The 19,590-nt window shown below is 32.0% G+C and overlaps 1 protein-coding gene across 2 annotated transcripts in view; it reads right to left on the bottom strand.

The window, feature by feature from the left end:
- DDHD1 (DDHD domain containing 1) overlaps positions 1 to 19,590 on the bottom strand; it is a 92,274-nt gene that overhangs the window by 38,766 nt on the left and 33,918 nt on the right. For both annotated transcript variants that reach the window (XM_077122608.1, XM_077122611.1), the window contains exons 3-5: positions 16,311 to 16,484; positions 7,014 to 7,142; positions 5,796 to 5,943 (exon numbers count right to left, since the gene is read on the bottom strand). In XM_077122608.1, the coding sequence (XP_076978723.1) occupies positions 5,796 to 5,943; positions 7,014 to 7,142; positions 16,311 to 16,484 (451 nt within the window). The remainder of the gene's footprint in view (positions 1 to 5,795; positions 5,944 to 7,013; positions 7,143 to 16,310; positions 16,485 to 19,590) is intronic.

The raw sequence follows: 19,590 nt of genomic DNA, 5'->3' as shown, positions 1-19,590 counted from the left end.
AAGAAGTGTATTATTATAGGTTTATTCAAACTTCCTATTTTGTTTTTAATCAGTCTAGATAATTTGTGTGTTTCTAGGAATTTGTTCATCTCCTCTAGGCCCTCTAATCTGTTGGCATACAATTGTGTATAGTATTCTTATAGTCCTTTTATTTCTGAAACGTTGATAATAATGTTCCCTTTTTTCATTCCTGACCTTGGTAATCTGAGTCTTCCCTTTTTTTCTTGGTCAGTCTAACCAGAAGTTTCTTGTGGATCTTTTAAAAAAGGCATAGAATATATAGAGATCTTTTTCATTGCTTTTTACAACTATATAGTATTCCATTGTATGGATGGTAATGACGGTTTATGTAACTAAGTCTCTTACCACTGGACATTTGGGTAGCTTCTTTTACAATTAATGTACAATGAACAGCCTTGTGCATAAATCCATTTGTATTCTTGCTGATATTATCTTTGAGCTGATTAGCAGAAATAGATTTGCTGGTCAAAGGGTAAATGCATATGCTATTTTGATAAATGTTGCCACATTCTCCTCTACTGCATTCCACTAGCACAATAAGAATGCCTATTACCTACCACCTGGCTAAAAGAATATGTGGTCAAACTTTCAGATTTTTACTAATCTGATAGTCAAGGAATGGCACCTTAGTTTAATTTTAATGTACATTTTATTAGTAAGATTGAACATCATTTCATATAGTTAAGAGCCATTTGCATTTCCTTTTCTGGGAATTGACAATTTACATATTTAGCATATTTTCACTAGGGTAGTAGGGCATTTTTTTCTTTATCTTTAGAAATTCTTTACATATTAGGGATAGTAATCCTTTATCTGGATAGGAGTTGTACATATTTTCCCTCAGTTTGTTTTTCCTTTCTTTTTCCATAAGTTTTTTTTAAAATCTCATTATATCTATCAATGTTTTCCCTATTGCTTCTAGATCAAACCATGACAGTTTTCTTTACTCCCAAAGTATAAAAGATTTCAACCCGCCTTCCCCCATTTAAAAACGGCTTCATTTCTTATTTAAATGTGATCCATCTGAAGTTTATTCTGGTATGAAAAATGGATCTAATTTTATTTTCCTTCCATATGGCTATCTAGTTTTCCCAACACTACTTATTAAAAAGTCTTTCTCTCCATATCCAGTATTATATAAGGCATTACTTATAACATAATTACATTTTATAGACTCTATATCCTCAAAGTTGCCTTTGAAAAATGTAAAATGATTCTAGGTTTTCAAAAAGAAAATGTATTATCCTTATCATCACATCAATGAAAGCAAAGATAGTTGCCAAACTCCAGAACTGAAGGTAGGATCTTTTTATTTCTCACAAAGTCTAAAAGAACCTTGTTCACAGTAGACGCTAAAATAATGGTTCCAGATACACTTTTTAAGCTTCTTTGCCATCTATACGAATGCTTACTTTTAACAAATAAATGCAAAATAAGAATATATACTAATTTCTAATATTTTTTTTACCCAGCTCATTCATTTTTTTTTTTAATGCTGTGCAGTGGGGGTCACATTTCATCCTTTTTTCCATGCAAATATCTCATTATAGCAGCACTGTCTGTTGATTTTCTTTTTTTTTTCTTTTTGGAATTCATGGGCTGGGAATCGAACCCAGGTCTCCTGGCATGGCAGGTGAGAATTCTACCATTGAACTACCAGTGCATCCCTCCCACTTATTTTTGATGGGTATATAGTACTTACATATTTCATTGTGATATAATAATTAGGAAGTGGTATATGTGTTAATGTCTGAATTTACACACACAAAAAAATTCATTTAGAATAATGCTTCCCAACTGGCAATGTCTGGGGACATTTTTCATTGTCACAACTATGGGTACTATTATAATCTAGTGGGTAGAGGCCAGGAATGCTGCTAAACCTACTAAAAGACACAGGACAGCCCCACACAAGAAAGAATTATCTAGACAAAAATGCAGTAATGCTGAGGCTGATAAACCCTGATTTGGGTTATAAGTTCAGAAATGTATTTGCTTACGGTGATATCACTTCCTAAGGCAAACTTACACAATCCTCAACTGTGATTACTATTATAATTCTGAAATGATTACATAAGTAGATAACATTTAGGAAATACGTCTATTGTATCACTTCATTATAATTAACTGGAGTGAATCTTTAAAAAAGGAAGGAAAGGAGAAAAGAAAGACATCAAAGAAGACATGGGAGAGGGAAAGGGAGGAGAGAGAGAGAGACACTATTCCTATGTCCCCAAAAGTGCCTCATTAAAATGGTAAAATATAGGGTGCACGGGTGGTTCAGTAGTAGAATGCCTGCCTTTCATGCGGGAGACCCGGGTTCTATTCCCGGACCATGCACTCCCAAAAAATAAATAAATAAATAAATAAATAAAATGATACAATACATTGTCTAAATTTGTATGTTCTGACTACATGAGAAACATTGAGACTAACACAGGATGGCAGAAATGAGAAAAAGGAATGATTTAAAAATATTTACTACCACTGAGACTAGGACCTATCACTGTGCCGTTGTACTACCAGGTACAAAACTCATGATTTCAACCTGCTTTAAGCTTATTAAACTTCATAGTTCTCCTGCTGAGCATTGCATGTTTAGTTCATAGTCTGAGAACTACGAACTAAAGGAAGAGCGTAACAGCATCTAAGAATTTCTGTCCAATTAAGGATCAATAAATAGTTCTGAAAAAAGTCTTTATAATTCTTTCAATTAGAAAACAATTAATAGTTTTAAGAATATGAATAAAATTTCCAAGACATATTTTTTTAATTAAAAAAAGCAAGGTCTAGAACAGTGTGTATGATGTCACATTTTGTGTAAAAAAAAAAATAATTATTTTCCTACTGAATCCTTGAAAGAATATAAAATACTGAGTAACACTGCTTTGAGACACAAGAACAAGGGATAATGAGGGAAGAGAGGGATAGTAGTCAGCCTTTTCACTCTATTCATTGTTTTATTATTTTGACTTGTGAATGATGAAACCTATCAAAAAATTAAGTTTTGTTGAAATTGTTGTGTGCTATTGTCTCTTCTCCCACTCATTCCTACTTAAGAATTTATACCTTTTTTCCTTTTAAAATTCCCTTGCTATCATTTTTAGTGAGAAGGGTGTCAAGGTAAGCTGATTTGTTTGATTTGCCATGCTTAACTGAAATTCTCTTTATACTCTTCTAAAATCACAGTTTTAAAATCACCAATTTATAGCATTACATACACAAGTTCAGTGAAGATTTCTCTTGCAATAAAACTTCACAGAAAGTAAACCCAATGTATTTGAAATACAGTCACCACTTTTAGCAAATAAATTCTGATTTTAGGACTCATGTAAATAAAAACATTTTGCTGGAACAAAAATGATTAAAACAGTTTGAATTCATTAGAAGATTTGTTAACATAAGGCAAGAGGGAAGAACCTCTGTTTTCAGACATCTGAGGCATGATTTCAAAAGATCCTCAGAGAACAAAAGGTTGCCAATGAAGCAGAGTGTGCTAAACCCCTTAGGTAGGTTGTTCATTTCAACTGCTGTCTCATAAATCAAATCCTAAGTACAAATAAGCTTCAGAATGGGACTGATAAAGAAGTGGATTTTACATTCTTCATACTTCCAGACGACTAACAGGAATGGTAGAAAGCAGGGAAATGAAAAGAAATGCCATTGGTTTTTTCATGTTATTAGGCAGAATTCCTTTCTGTTTGATTATAAATCCACTGGGAAATTCTCCATAGAATTAATATGTCTCTGAAGGAATGATGACAATCATCCTGTAATGGACACTTGATTTTTCGAGCCACCTTGCATTCATCTACCCTACTTGCAATAATGAACAGCTCTCGATTTTCATCTGTGGCTCCACCTCTCCCTATCGTTATGGTGAAGACCACTTCCACCTGATTCTAGGGGGGGACTATGACAAATTTTGGCCATTCAGACCCTGTATTCATTAAAATGTAGATGGATTCAGGCAATGAAAGCATAGACTAGTTGGAACTTCTGGAAACAAAGACTTTTTTTATTCTGAACTTGAACATTCAGGATATAAGATCTAGAGCTACAGAACCACTGGAGATGTCTGAGGAGAGCTTCAAAATGAAGAACGGTAGAAGACAGAAACTGGATGCTATGACTTGTTTGAGCCATATATTTAATAAATTAAATTTAATAAATAAATTTAATGTATTTAGTAGTTTTAGGAGCTATTAAATCTTCTTTTTGGTCTAAGCCTTTTTTGGGTTTAGGTTTTCTCTCACACTCAAAGAAATCAACCTGATATCTTCCTATTTATCAACGGATCCAGAGAGAACATACCTACAAACCTACTTCTGAAATTACAAGCTATCTAAGCCAAAAATTTGCATCCTGACAGAAGAATATAAATATTATGGGAAATAATGTGAAACTGATCAAAAAACTCTAGCAGGATCAGAGAGAAGGGATCCTGTAATACAAAGTGTGGAGATGGTCTTTGACAAAGTGTTTTCTTCTTTGTTTCAGGTTGAAGTTTATTTTACTCCATTAGCTGGCATTAAGGGATATTACAATAAAAATTAAACAAGACTCAGAGTTGTTGAAATGTTGTTGGGAATACAGTTCACAAGATCACACAGTGTTTGCTTCTTAGGGACTCAAATACATTTTATTTGAAGCCTCACAATCAGATAAATTGTGCTTCTTATCAGCAACTGGTTTGTTCTCATAATATCATAAACCTGTAACTGATCAGATTTTTCTTTTTTTTTTTTTTTTTTTTTTAAAGAGAGAGGGAGGAAAGGAAGGAAAGACAGAGAAGGAAGGAAGGATGGAAGGAAGGAAAGGAGGAAGAAAGGGAAACATTTTTTAAACATTTTCTTGTTTTATTATATTTTGTTTGTTTGTTTGTTTTTTTACATGGGCTGGGGCCGGGAATCGAACCGGGGTCCTCCGGCACGGCAGGCAAGCACTCTTGCCCGCTGAGCCACCGCGGCCCGCCCAGATTTTTCTTTTTACTGGCTACTGGCTCAGAGCTGAATTTGTGGTAGAACCCTAACATCCTACCATCTCCTTTTAAGACAGTCCTTATCATTTCTGTAACATACATATATTCACACTCAACAATATCTTATATAGTTTTTAGAATAAAGCTGAGTATAAATAAATTAATAAGGTGAATAACCTGCCTGATGTGTTAGGAAAACATCTACTGTTCTCAGTATAAAATCTAGAGTTCAGTTTACTCTGGTAGCAATTAATAGGATAGGTTAAGTATCTATCTGACAATTTAAACAATTCGTAGCTTTTTCATAGTTATGCAGCCTTGCTGTATTCTCGGTTTCTGTAGTTCAGAGTAAGATAAAAACTTAAAACTAGATCTTTTTTTTCATTTTTTTTAAGGGCCAAACTTTAATGTGTTGAGGGCATCCCAAATGAGTTATTGGTAGGGTTAGAGGTTTCCATTCATGCCACCCAATGAGAAATAAGAATTCTCAAAGTTATAGCTTTTTTTTTTTAACCTCTGGATACATAAAACATATTAAAAGTACATCACAAAGGCTTTCTTATACCACTCCTTCTCTCATGGTGGCAGAAAAAACAAACAAACATACAACATTATCATCTAGATATAATCACTCTTGAAATTTGGTCCACAAACTTGATGTATAACTTGAGAGATATAGAATAGTGGGCACTGTAGAACCATGCGGTGGAATGAAAACTCTGTTAGTATTGCATAACCTGGAAAAAGTTTGGATTTTAGGCCAGACGTAGAATGTATTCATCAAAGAACTCACATGGCTGTATTTTTGATAATTCTTCCTTGGTCCATTTTCTGCCCGATGCCGTGCACGACAAACACAACGTGGGTAGTCTGCAAAGGCTTGTCTTCCAGTGTGGCTTCTTCTACGTAACCTCGGTGGAGTCTGGTCCCACTACTGGATGCTGTGGGAAAATATGATTCTAAGTTTACTTGTTTATTCTGAGAAACAGCATTTTCACAGTATGTTGAAAGAAAAAGAAAAGAGTAAAAGCAATGTCGGAAAAAATCTCACTGGGTAGGGGGAAATAAAATTCATAAGATGATCTATATTGATCAACTCTGATATAGAGTGCTCAAATAGAAATGACAACAAGGCCAGAAACTATCAAGAAAAAGAAAATGAAGGAAGGACGAACTAAGTAAAAATTAAAACTTCTATTAAAAAAAATACTATGAAACATAGATAAAAGATGAATGGCAAACTGGGAAAAATTTTGCAAAATATGACACATACTAAGTTTAATCACCTACATTTACAAAGAGAGCTTATTAATCAAAAAGTAAAAGGTCAACCACTAAAATAGCAAAATGGGCTAAAGATAGGAAATAATCCACAAAATAAGAAATACAACTAATAAACGCATAAAAAGATATTCAAATTTATCAAAGGAATTAAAATTAAAAATAGGATTGTCAAAAACTTGTATCAGACGTAACAAAATCTAAAAAAAAATTTTTTTGATATGCTCTTACATTCCCCAGGTACCATTCCCCTTTCTTTCTTTCAGTCAGATTTCTTTAAAGGGTTGTCTATTTTCACTGCCTCTATTTCCTCATTTTCTACTTAATTTTCAACCCATGCAATCTGGCTTTTCCCCCGTTAGTCCATCTAAATTCACCAATGACCACCACCTTGTCACTAAATCCAATGGAAAATGTAGTTTGTTTCAAAAGCCATGTTTTCTTTTCACATCACTGCCTCGGGTTAGACTGCTTTTGTTCTTTTAAAAAGCACAAAAGACATTTATTGATCTTTGTCAGATCATTATAAATATACAATTATTCATTGATGAATACATGTCAACTCTATCACCTCAAAAGTTTCATTTACCCGGATAGTACCTGTCACTAAGTTTAATTTAACATATATTTAAAATATAGTAAAAAAAGCATGTGTATGGTCTAATTTGAATGTGTAAGAAGAAAGTCAGATTCCCCAAATTTGAAAATTATAGCAATATTTAACAATTACCTTTAGAAAACCCCAGTTTTTGGGTAACTGTTCTTGCGATTTTAGATGTTGTTGCATCACTGTAAAGATATACTTCATCCACACTGTGCCAGTCCACATGGTTTCTACTCAACTTGAAACTATGAATAGCTGTTGCAAAAAGGAAAATCTAACTTGAAGATCTCTAAGACAAACTTCATTGTGTGAAAAATCATAATACAACTATTTTTAAATTAATATCACATAGTCCAGTTCATATATTTAACTCTGTTGAACAGAAAACTATTTCAGTTAAACCCATATTTATGTAAAGTAAACAATATATAGGGACTTTATTTTATAAACGATTAACCAACTACAGCAAATAGCAGCTTATTAAACCTGTAGCGTCTGTAAACCACCAGTACTTATCCACATGACTGAACTACCATAATCTTAACCTCTAACACATAGTTAATACGTATTTTGATTATTATTGCTTTCCCAGGTGATGTGACTGTTAATTAAGTGCAAGGGATATATACTTGATAGTCCTCAATAGCTTGGACACTGATGTTCCATTCCTTCTATTGATTTTACTGAAAATATCAAAAGATCTAAGAAAATTCTACTCAGTTAAAAAAAGCGGTATTTGAGGGAAAAAGTTACCTTTCAACTGAGAAGAGAATGATCTAATTAGAACATAAGGTATTTCTGAAATGGATATGAAAGTTAATTATCATTGGATATTGCTCACTGCAGAAGAAATCCAAAGTTGAAACATGTTTTAATAAGAAATCAAAGAACGTTTTTCTATCATGATTTCCAAATCAGTATGGTTATTACATTACTGTAACTGGGTATATGCTTGGTAAGAACATGCTCTCAAAAAAAAAAAAAAAAAAAATCAAACCTGCATACTCCAGGAAATACATAAGCTTGAGGTTAGGGACTGTGTCTTTTTTTTTTTGCATGGGCAGGCACCGGGAATTGAACCCGGGTGTATGGGATGGCAGCTGAGAATTCTGCCTGCTGAGCCACCGTGGCCCACCCAGGGACTGTGTCTTAAACATGCTTATATCCCTAAAACAAAAAGTGCCTGAGTACAGTGCCCAGCACACTCAAAAAATTCAATGTCTGTGGAAGCAATGAATTCAGAAATTTGCCCTAACATATCTACCAATTCATAATTTGACAGTTCTCATATTCTGAAGGCCCTAAACCTTTACTCAATATCTGTTGTACACAGATAAGAAAAATTCACATACCTAGAAAACCAAGCACCTTCAAATAATTTGCCTTATTTATTTTCTTAAAACACTCCCAAGGCAAATATTATGCCCCATCTTACATATAAAGACAGAAGTACAAAGAGACTAAGTGGCTTGTCCCAAAGTAGGTACTGGCAGAACTATACCAGAATCAGACACTTCTAATGTAAAGATGAATGAGCTTCCCTCCAGAAAAATTTAAAATGTGTTGAAAATACCTCAAGCTAAATACATAATAGAATATAACCGTGTTCGTGTACTAAAACAAAGAGAAATTTTTATCAAAATCTATTCCTAACTGCAATACACAGAAATATAAATCCTTCATGAGCAAATTTACTTCTCAGCTATATTACAAATGCAATTTCAAAATGCACGCAAAACCAATTCACATTTTACTTACCTGCTAGGATACATTACTAACACTGAACATAAGACCAAGATAAAATTAACATACCAAACAATATCTTTGGATGCAAAGAAAATTATGTACTAACTCAGCTTTTAAAAGAACTTTCCATTGATTAAAAAAAAATATTTTGCAAGAGTTTAACAATTATTTTGCTTTTCTAATTTCATGTATAACAGTAACTGTTTTAAGCATTTCCATCTAATGTTTCTAAGCCACATTTCATTAAAACAGTTTTAAGCGATGTATGTATAAAACATTGAAACTACAATACTACATGGAGAATAATGCTAAAGCCAAGAAAATTTTGTTCCTCTAAATCATCCACACATTGCTTAAAGCATCGTAATATTGGTGAATATTCCTTTTTGGCCTATATAATTGTTGACAAGTGATTATACGCACCTATAGTTCTAACACTAAGCAAAGAACACAGTTTTTAAAAACTAAAAATTTCTCACTTCAAATTCACTCTTTCAATACATTTTATAGCAAAATAACTGAATACTATAAGCCAGGAATATAACTACATGGATAAATAAAACTACAATTACTGTACCTTGGGAACGCTTTCGTTTAAGACCTGCCGCTTCTGTATTCTCCTTATATCCTCTCCATTTGAACAGAGAAGGGAGGGAGAAGGGAGGGAGGTGGTAGACAACTAAGAAAGCAAAAACACTGAGCTTCAAAGTAAATTTTAAATGAAGTTTGTCATTTTGCCTTTTTGTATTAACTTAAAAAAATAAGTTATATTTGACAAACATTATTCTAAATGCTTTATTTATATAATTTCTAATTAAAAAACAGTAAAGCAAAATAACAGCTTAATGTTTATCAAATATATGCTCTACTTTTACTGGGAAAAAAAAAGGCTAATCTGTTAAAGACAACTGTGATTATCACATGTAAAGTCTTTTCATAAATAGAAAAAAAAAACTATAGCCTTTTTGAGCACTTAGATTTGTAAACCCCAACTTTACAATAAGGTTGTTTACGCTTATCAAATTTGTGACTACGACATAGCCAACAGTTGATATACAAATCAAGAAAGCAATAAATGTCAATTTAAACATCTAATGCAGCTTTTCTGCATTAGATACTACAGTATACATTCTGCTAGATGCTTTCCATTGCTGAAGTATAATGGCAGGTTCTCACAGAAATAGTCTTTACACAACTCTGTTCAATACGTCAAAAGATCTTAAAAAATGAAACTTAAACTAAAAAACAAAAATCAGGGCCACGGTGGCTCAGCAGGCAGAGTTCTTGCCTGCTATGCCAGAGACCTGGTATATATTGCTTCTCAGTGCCTGCCCATGCAAAAAAAAAAAATCAAATGGGAAATTCTACTGCTAATGCTCTCTTTTGGAAAATTTTATAAATGATAAAAAATCGTAAAATGTCATTAGCAAAAGTGTGTGCTTTGTCATCTTGTAAACATGAAACAGACAGAGTCTAAAGCCATGGATAGACTTGATATTTGTCAAATCAGTCGATAACCTTACAATCAATATTTTCTCTGTCAAATTTTACTAGTTATGCCTCAGTACATTTCTTTCCAATTTTAAGTAAGCAACTATTTAAAAATCCACTTGAAATTGAACCTTACAAATCGATTTATTACCAGTTCAGTTAAGGAAATACAGAACTTTTATGACTTAGTTCAAATTTATGTTCTATACATTTGATTTTTACTTACTCCTTTCTATATAAACCTGACATTCAAAGGTTGAATACTGCTTGAACACAAAAATATTTAATTCCTACTGTACAGTTTAAGAAATATAATAAATATTTGTATATACAGATGAAATATATGCAAAGATTTGTGTCACAAAAGGGAACTGAGAAATGCTACAAGGCACTTTAAGCCTACAGGTATTTAAATGGCTACAGAAGACTAGAGATTATGACTAAAAGCTGAGTTGTTACATAAGGATTATAAAAACATCTCAATGCTTTAGAAAGGTACAAATGACAACTGAAGCAATATTCTTCACTGAAAATATTCCTTCTTTCAGGTGCCTTCTAATCAGTTACTGAGGAGCATCTTAAAACAAAAAGTTCATTAGGAAAACGCTAACATCGAAGTAGATCAAATTGCCATAAACTTGAGACTTTACTACTCAAAGAAACAAAACTTAGATATTGTAAATCTAGCACTAAGACTTCCACAAACTACTCAATATATACTAAAAGAGAATTAATGGTAAACATGGGCCATTTGACCACATTTAAAAATTATGCACAGGAGACCCAGGTTCAATTCCTTGCCTGTGCACCATCGCCCCCCCCACACACAAAAAATTCAATAAATGGTGCTGCAATAATGAGACAGTCACATGGAAAAAGAATGACGTGTGACCCTCATCATACAGCATACAAAAAACAATTATGCAAACGCTTTTACAAAGCCAGTCAAGACACAAAACTGAAGGTTTTTCTTCCTAAAAAATAGTTTAAGGAAAAAAAAAGACAAACACCCCAATATACTAAAAACAGAGAAATATATTTACCTCCTTTTGAAAATTTTTTATTTTCACTTGAAAGTTATGTGCTTTGTTACACATCCTGTAGTATAGTTAGCTTAATTTAAGAAGTTTTCAACACCACTGAATTATGGGTACTACCAAAAACACAGTAGAGAAAGAGTATTTACTACCAATCCAAACCAGTACCACTGTTAAAGAAAATATTAAGTGCCAGAAAGCATTATTCATTTTTTTCTTTTTAAATAAGTGTAAGTTAGGAATTCTTATGTAGTATTAAAAAGTTATAAATTCAAAACATAACTGAAAATGGTAATTTATTAAATGTTAATATTAAAACATTCTTTTATGTATAAAAGTCTTATACAACAATGAAAAAGACAAAGTACTAAAATATAATACTGTCAATAAATCTCCTTACTAATTTATCTCTTAAAATTTTTCATTATATAATTCTGAAGGCAGCAGATTATAAAAAAACAAACAAAAAATGTTGCTGATGATTTACTAATCTCTGGAAAGGAACAGAAAAATTCAGCAACATTTCACTTTATAAAAGCTGGCAATTTGGATAATCTCAACCACTTAGAGAAGCCAGTTTGCTCATCTCAAAGATGCAACTATGTAAAAAAAAATCCTGGCAATTTTCCTTGGACTTCAGAGAAATTAAGTTAGATAATTTTATGAAAATTAAATAATACCATGGCGGGGATTCTCTTGGTCACCAAAGTGAGAGGAAAAGGAAAGCTGGTTAAAAATATAAATTTAGTTTCCTCGTGCCTGCCCATGCCAAAAAAAAAAAGTAAATTTAGCACACCCCCTTAACCCCTTACTTTTTACTTCTGAAATGCTATGTTCAGTTTTGGGATATCCTTATTCAGCAATAGTGATAGTAACACATACTCTATAGGCCAGATTGTTAAATGTTGTAAGTGCTTACAGATCCACCAACAGCTGTGCTGCAACAACACTCCAAATCAGCTTGAACAATAAAAAACCATTCTTTTACTGTCAAGCTATCTGTGACTTTTTATTTATAGTGCTACACTTGAAAACAGTATATAGTTACGTCTTTCACTTTTATCACTTACATTTCTGTAATTATTGATATGGTTAGATTTAGGGCTACCATTTTAAAATTTATTTTCTCTTTGTCCCATCTATTTTTTTGTTCCTCTGGTCTTCCTTTCCCGATTTCTTTTGGGTTAACTGAATATTTTAAAATATTTTACTTTAATTCTTCTGCTAGCCTTTTTTCTTCTCATTTAAATGTTGTATTCTGAAATTAATTTTAGACTTACAGAAAAGTTGCAAAAATAGTAGAGAATTACCATATACCCTTCGACCCAACCTTCCATCATGCAAGCATCTTACATAATTATAGCACAATTATATAAACTAAGAAATTAACATTGGTAATATAATAATAACCAAAATACAGATTTTATTTAGATTTCTCCACTAATAACCTTTAGCTCTTCCAGGCAGGATCCAGTCCAGGGTGTTGCATTTCATTAACTTGTTCTCCTCACAAACAATCTGTGACAAATTCCTCCAACCTTTGTCTTTCACGGCCTTGACACTTTTAAAAGAGTGCTGGTCAGTTATTTTGTATTTGTCCCTCAATTAAGGTTTATATGATGTTTTCTCATGATCAGATTGAGGTTATACACTTTTTGGCCAGAGCAGTGTGCAATAAAATCCATTTTATTCAACCTTTTTTTTACTGATGACTGCATGTGCTCTGATAAACTGTAAAATGAGTGAAACACTAAGCTAGTATCAGATTTAAGGATTTACCGAATTATTTCTTTGATGGTTTAATTTCATCTGCATGATTCATTCCAGGTGAAACTTTAGGCTTTCATTTGTCAGGTGGCTAGATAAATATTTCCTAGCCTGGGGGGTGGAGTGGGGAGAGAATCAATGTTCATTTTAACTCTTAGAGAGAAATATTAAAGTATCTAAAATCACTTTATGATTTTATATGAAATAAATTTTATATGAATTTTTATATGATTTTATATGAAATAAATATGAAATATGAAATTCATATTTCACAAAATATGACTTTTTATGTATTTTATGCTAAAAAGTATACTAAACTCTCATAAATTCAAGTTTGAGATTATCAGAGAAATTAATACAGGGGAAATATGAAATATATCCACTTTATTTGCAGCAATAATTACCCTAACCAAAACAAAATGTCAGAAAAAACTTTTAAAAAAAGAATTTTTTAAAAAAACTTTAATGTCACTGAGGAAAAATCTTTGAAATTCCTAAAAGCACTTAGTATGAGTCCCTGAATACAGTAATTTTAATAAGGCTTCACTGCACTGTGATCACTGCCTCTATTTCAGATATGTCTTCATAATGCATAATATTCATTGTCTACTACACTATCTTGTATTTAACTCTTTTGTAACTATTCTGATCTGTGCTTTGTCTTCCCTCCTTGAGAGCAGAAATTCTATTTCTTTCACAAAAATGCCTAGTATATGTTCTCTGCAGATGGAAGCATTACAATTCTCCTAATTATGTAGAGTCAAGGCTTTATTACATATGTAAAAAATTTAGGTGGAAAAGGTATTTTTTTCCCTTAAACTAATGAAATATGAAACATCAGAAGCCTGGAGGTAATAAGCAAAATAATCAAAAATTACATTTTCATCTTTACCAACAATCATGACTCTTAGACTGCAAATGTTCTTTCCTTAAGTTCAGTTATAATTTTAAAATATACTAAAAAAATTCCCATAATTTTCAAAACTCAAATGTCACATCTCAACACATAAACGTCTGTTTAATATAACACTGCATAACAAATAAATGGCTAGAAATTTATGACAATGGGATATAATGAACTGAACTTTTGAATCTTTGATTATTAGCAAAATATGCTGATGCTTTACCTACACGCCACAACAGTTTTAAAAATCAATTGTTCTAAAAAACATATAAGAATCATCATTTTGAAACATTGCAGTGCAAAAGCATTACAAAAGTTCAACAATTTTCTGTTATTAATTTAAATTATATCACTAAATGTATATACCCTTTAAAGGTAACAAAAAATGTTACTATTCTAGGTTGACATCTAGAGTTAACACACACATACATACATACAGATAAGAAATACTAAAAAAATCGACTCAAATAAATCATGCACTTATATTAGATTTACTTAAATAATAGGCTCATAAAATTATGGCACTTTGAAGAAAATTTAAATATTCTGCTACAGTTAACATTAGTTGGGAAGTAGAAGCAAAAAAGAAAAATAAAATTCTAATTTTTTTTTTTGTAACAGAAACTAGACTCCAAGTAAGCAGGATCTAAAGGTGAACAGAACTGATGATCAACATCCACAGAGAATTAGCAAGTGAACAAGACAGGGGAACAATCTACTAATATTTTCACATCCATTTGTTTTTCCTACAAGCTCATGGATTTTTTCATGCATACTATAATAGTAAGCAATCTAAATAGCTAAACTGGATTTTTAAAGAGGTATTTGTGAGGCAGAAGACTTGAGAATTAACAGAAGAGAAAAGATTCAAAGCTCAACCTTCTCAAATAGCAATGAAATTATTTTATGATAAAAACTTCTGCCTTCCACAAATACTATGAAGCAGGCTTTTGAGTTTATTATGGTAGTGGTGATAAGTTACAAAATATTTCTGTCACTAACAGAAGATTAGATATATATAAAATTTGCTACAACCAGAACAAAGTATTGTTTCTATAGCAATCTGCAGGAATGTAGATACAGCTCTTATACTAAACTGTTCTTTACATATTGGTTTTTAAGACGTTTTAGTCTGAATTTTATAGTGAATTAAAGACATACTTGATTTCACAGATTAGGAAAATAATATAATATATTTAAAATTCCTAGAGTACGGTATCTGGCACATAATAGACAACTATTATATAAATTTGTTAGATTTAATAAATTTAACTTATTCCACATTTTAAGACATAATTTTCCTCGGTTATGTAGGCATTTAATCAACCAATATGAAAGATATTTTAAGTTGTTATAAGTTAAACTATTCAATTTCCTCACTTGTGACAAATGTGTAAGTATATATATACTTATATATATATATATATATATATATATAGTCAGAGAGCTATAAATAAATGAGAGCAAAAGTGAGAGAGAAAAAAAGACTTGGATGTAACTAATTAAAAGGGTGGGGGGTAAGTGGGGAGAAATACCCAGTTAATCTAAACCTTTATTTTGCCATTAATTATGTTATATAAACAATTACTTCCAACCACATAATTCATTTTTCAATCTGCGTTCTGTGACTTATTTGAACATACTGAGCTTTAGAGATGCTTTATAAGGGGAAGAAAAAAAATTACTTAATTTGCATTTCAATTCACTAGATTCATAGGGCTTGCCAAGAAACTTCGCCCCAAAAAGGCAAGCATGGATGAAGAGATGCTTTCAGAAAAAAAATTGAGTGAAATCTACAAATTCTAATCTACCTGCACTGTTATACTCACCAGAATAGCTGATCCCACTGCCTGCAGTAAATGGAACAATAGAAGTATTTTTAACTTTACCATATATTTTGAATTTTATTCAAGATTCAGACACATAATAAAAACACCTTGCTATTATATAAATGTTTTTTAAACTCTTACAAACATATCCAAATGTTAAATAAGAAAATGTAAGGAGTAGATTGTTTCAAATTAGAAATATAAGGTTATCACTATGGAAAGTGCTAAGCACTTACAAAAAGGTAAAGTTTTTTTTCCCCCTTTAAGACAAGAAACAATATTAAAATATTAACGAATTGTTGTCCTGAAATAATGGCGGGGGAATTTTTTCAAGTTTAATTTCTTTGGTAACTAAGAAAACTGATAAAAAGGACTAATTTAGAACTACATTATAAAAATTTGTACACTTATAGTAGATTGTTTTAGAGTCATGCCCTTGAACATAAATATTACATAAAATAAAAATTAGGGAAAATTTAGAAATTCATAGTTGTTTCAAATTCTACAATAAAAATCAAATGTTTAAAAAAAACAGGAATTGTATAAATTCTAATCCTCCTGAATAAATATATCAAACCTATGAACTTCTCTAAACTTTATCACAACTTACTAGGTTTCAGAATATATTAAACGTATGAATTGGTCTTACCATCTTTTCCATCTATGGATTTTGACACTTCAATATCAAAATTTTCCTGCATCTGCTGACCCCTAAAACGGCTGAGATGTGCTTGCTCAATTAAATTACTTTCTTCTTCTTCTAGAGGCTGCCAAGTACCATCAATAAACCACTGCCCACGCATTACTGGTATTTTATCAGCCTCTGAAAAAAAGAAATCACAGAATGATACATCTTAGGATTTACCCTCCCAGAAAGAGACATTTTCTACAATTGTATATTTTGCTAATAACACTGCGGCAAAAACAGACTTTTATGACCCAATCGAAACATTTCAAGTTTTAAAATCCAGACTTCGTGACAGACTATATATTTTTTTACAGGATAAACTTTATACTCAATGAAAATTACCCACAAAAATTGCTTTGGCATAGGAAAATAGATGATCAGTTACCTATATAACTGAGAGCACGAAGTATCTGAAATTAGTAGGCAAAGGTATATTTAATATAAGTTTCATGCAAAGATCTGGTGATGGTACTAATACTTTAGAAAATGATGATTTTATAAAATTTCAGAAGTAGTGTTTTGAAATAGTGTGTGTAGTAGTAGTGTGTTATACCTTTAAGATAGACTTGAACTTCCAGTTAGTATTTAGGAATGACTGACACTTTTAATTTTAACAAATTTCTCTGTCATTTTAGAAAACAATGGGAAATATTTTCTTGATTAACAACATTTCCTTGACTAACTTAAAACTGTTCCTATACGTCTAGGACTTTTAGTTATCTATTTTTAATAAACCAACACAAATGTCAGCTAAGCTATCATGAATCTTTAATCATTTTTTAAAATTTTTTAAGTAAAGCAAAAATAAATAAAAATAGAAACACTAAAATCCTAAAGTAAAAAGCAAAATGAAACAAATGAACCTAATTATACAAGGTACTGGATTATTTAACCTCAATTAATTTAGAACCCAGTTATTTGTATATAGTATGATACATCTCAAGGTCAAAAAGGACTGTGAACTTGCAGAAACCATACTGTTAGTAATAATACTGGTACTGTTAATTCAAAATTGTGTTAAGAATAATATATTAATTTTTTATATTGATTTTGTTAAAATAGTTAGGAACCCTGATTTTCAGCATTAGAGAAAAATGATACAAATATAAAAATCAAAGAAGTAAAAACCGTGCAATCCTAAATTTCAATTAGAAATATCAGCATGGATATATTATGTATTTTCTCTTTAAAAATTTTCACTGAAGATTTTTGTCCACTGAAAAGGCCTAGATACAAAGACCAACATTGCAGAAGTGAGTACTCCTGACATAAAGATTTTTATCCCACTAAAAGAAACCATGAAGAAATAGCTAATTTCAGATTTGGGACATGATATCCTAAAACATCTTTTCGAACCAGAAAGTAGGGAGGTTAGCACATCTACCGGGGTCATATCCAAAGGCATGGGACCCATTTTGTCATGACCCTCGCCAAAGATGGAATGATTTAGACAAAGAAGTAAAACAGCAATAATGTTAAAATCTATGGCTTCAGAATCATAATAAAAAATCACATTAGTCATCTCTGCATTATGCTAGAAAACTAACGATTTTGAAAACTCATAAATAAAGGGAAAGAATCAGGCATTAATTGCTTTTCTTGATATGTACCTTAGGTTAAGCAATGAGTTATAAAAAAGTTCTTTATAGAATTCCAGCAAATAAATTCAGAAAGGATGACAGAGTTATAATATCACCATTTTGCAGCCTGTAATGAAATAAGTGATTCAGGTAATGATAATTAATGAAATTACTGGAACAAAGGCTAATAATGAATGGGGAAATTTATATGGATGGAATAAAACCTGAACCCATCCTTATCAATTCTAACCTCTTTAAGAGAGACAACCAGACAATATATTGCCCCTGAAACGTCAGAACAGAAAGTATATAGCGCTGTTTATGAAGTACACATATGTTAAATAAACTACATCTGTAAAACCTCTAGATCTAACAGGAAGTTTACAGGAAATGAGGCTAGACAAATTTGTTAAATGACACCTTAGGAATGCAAATGGCACAATCCATAAATAATGTGTGATTTTTAAAAAATTAACAAATAAATAGCAAGGAAAAGGGAGAGGGATATTGATAGCTTAAAAGAGACCCAAGAGACATATAAATCAAATGCAGTATACATATGATGTCTGGATTCTGAATCCAACAAACTTAACTGTAAAAAAGCATTTTGACACCTCACACCTATAAGAATGGCTGCTATGAAACAGGAAACTACAAATGTTGAAGAGGATGTGGAGAAATTGGGACACGTATGCACTGTTGGTGGGAATGTATAACGGTACAGCTGTTATGGAAGGCAGTGTGGCAGTTCCTTAGGAAACTAAATATCGAGATGCCATATGACCCAGCAATAGCACTACTTGGTATATGCCCAGAAGAGCTGAAAGCAGTGACATAAACAGACAAGTTCATAGTGGCATTACTCATAGTCGTCAAAAGATGGAAACAATTCAAATGCCCATCAACAGACGAGTGGATCAACAAAATGCGGTATATACATACAATGGAATATTATGCAGCAGTAAGACGAAATGATGTCCTGGAGCACATGACAAGATGCATGAACCTTGAGGACATAATGCTGAGTGAAATTAGCCAGACACAAAAGCATAGATACTGTATGACTCTACTTTTATGACCATGGTAAAGGTAAAATCAGAGGCTTATAATACAGAAGATAGGGGACTCAGAGATACATAGAAGCTAGAGATGGGTGAACAGTTAGCTAATGAGGTTGAACTCAAGTATAAGGCAATAGATAGAAGTGAAGGTGGTTCTCTAGTGGGTCTATTAGTAATTTTACCATATTGAAGGTGAACATGATTAAAAGGGATTCTATAGACCTATGTGTCCCACTGATCAAAACTAGAAATATAAATAAATTCTTGCAAGAACTACTTCAAAGGTATTGGATTTGTGTACAAAGAGTGTTTAAGTCCAGGGTACAGGGGGAAAATTGCTATTGCATGCCATGGACCATGTTTAACAGGAAAACATCAGCACTACCACAGCAACAGCAGGGGTAAATGATGGGGGGAGGAACAAGAACTAAGGGAAGGTTTAGATTTCCTATTTGGCGAGGGTGTGTTTATTGGTTATCTTTCTCTTGGGAACAATGAAATTATTTAAAATTGAGAATGTTGATGGACTGTGGACTTTAGGCACTATACATGATGCCTGGTGAATGCAGGTGGCTGAAGGATGCACTGACAGAGAAGTAG

This window comes from Tamandua tetradactyla, chromosome 12 (assembly GCF_023851605.1).
Source record: "Tamandua tetradactyla isolate mTamTet1 chromosome 12, mTamTet1.pri, whole genome shotgun sequence".
In the NCBI taxonomy this organism is placed as follows: Eukaryota; Metazoa; Chordata; class Mammalia; order Pilosa; family Myrmecophagidae; genus Tamandua; species Tamandua tetradactyla.
The sequence above is the reverse complement of the archived record's forward strand: the minus strand, read 5'-3'. Positions and strand labels throughout refer to the sequence as shown.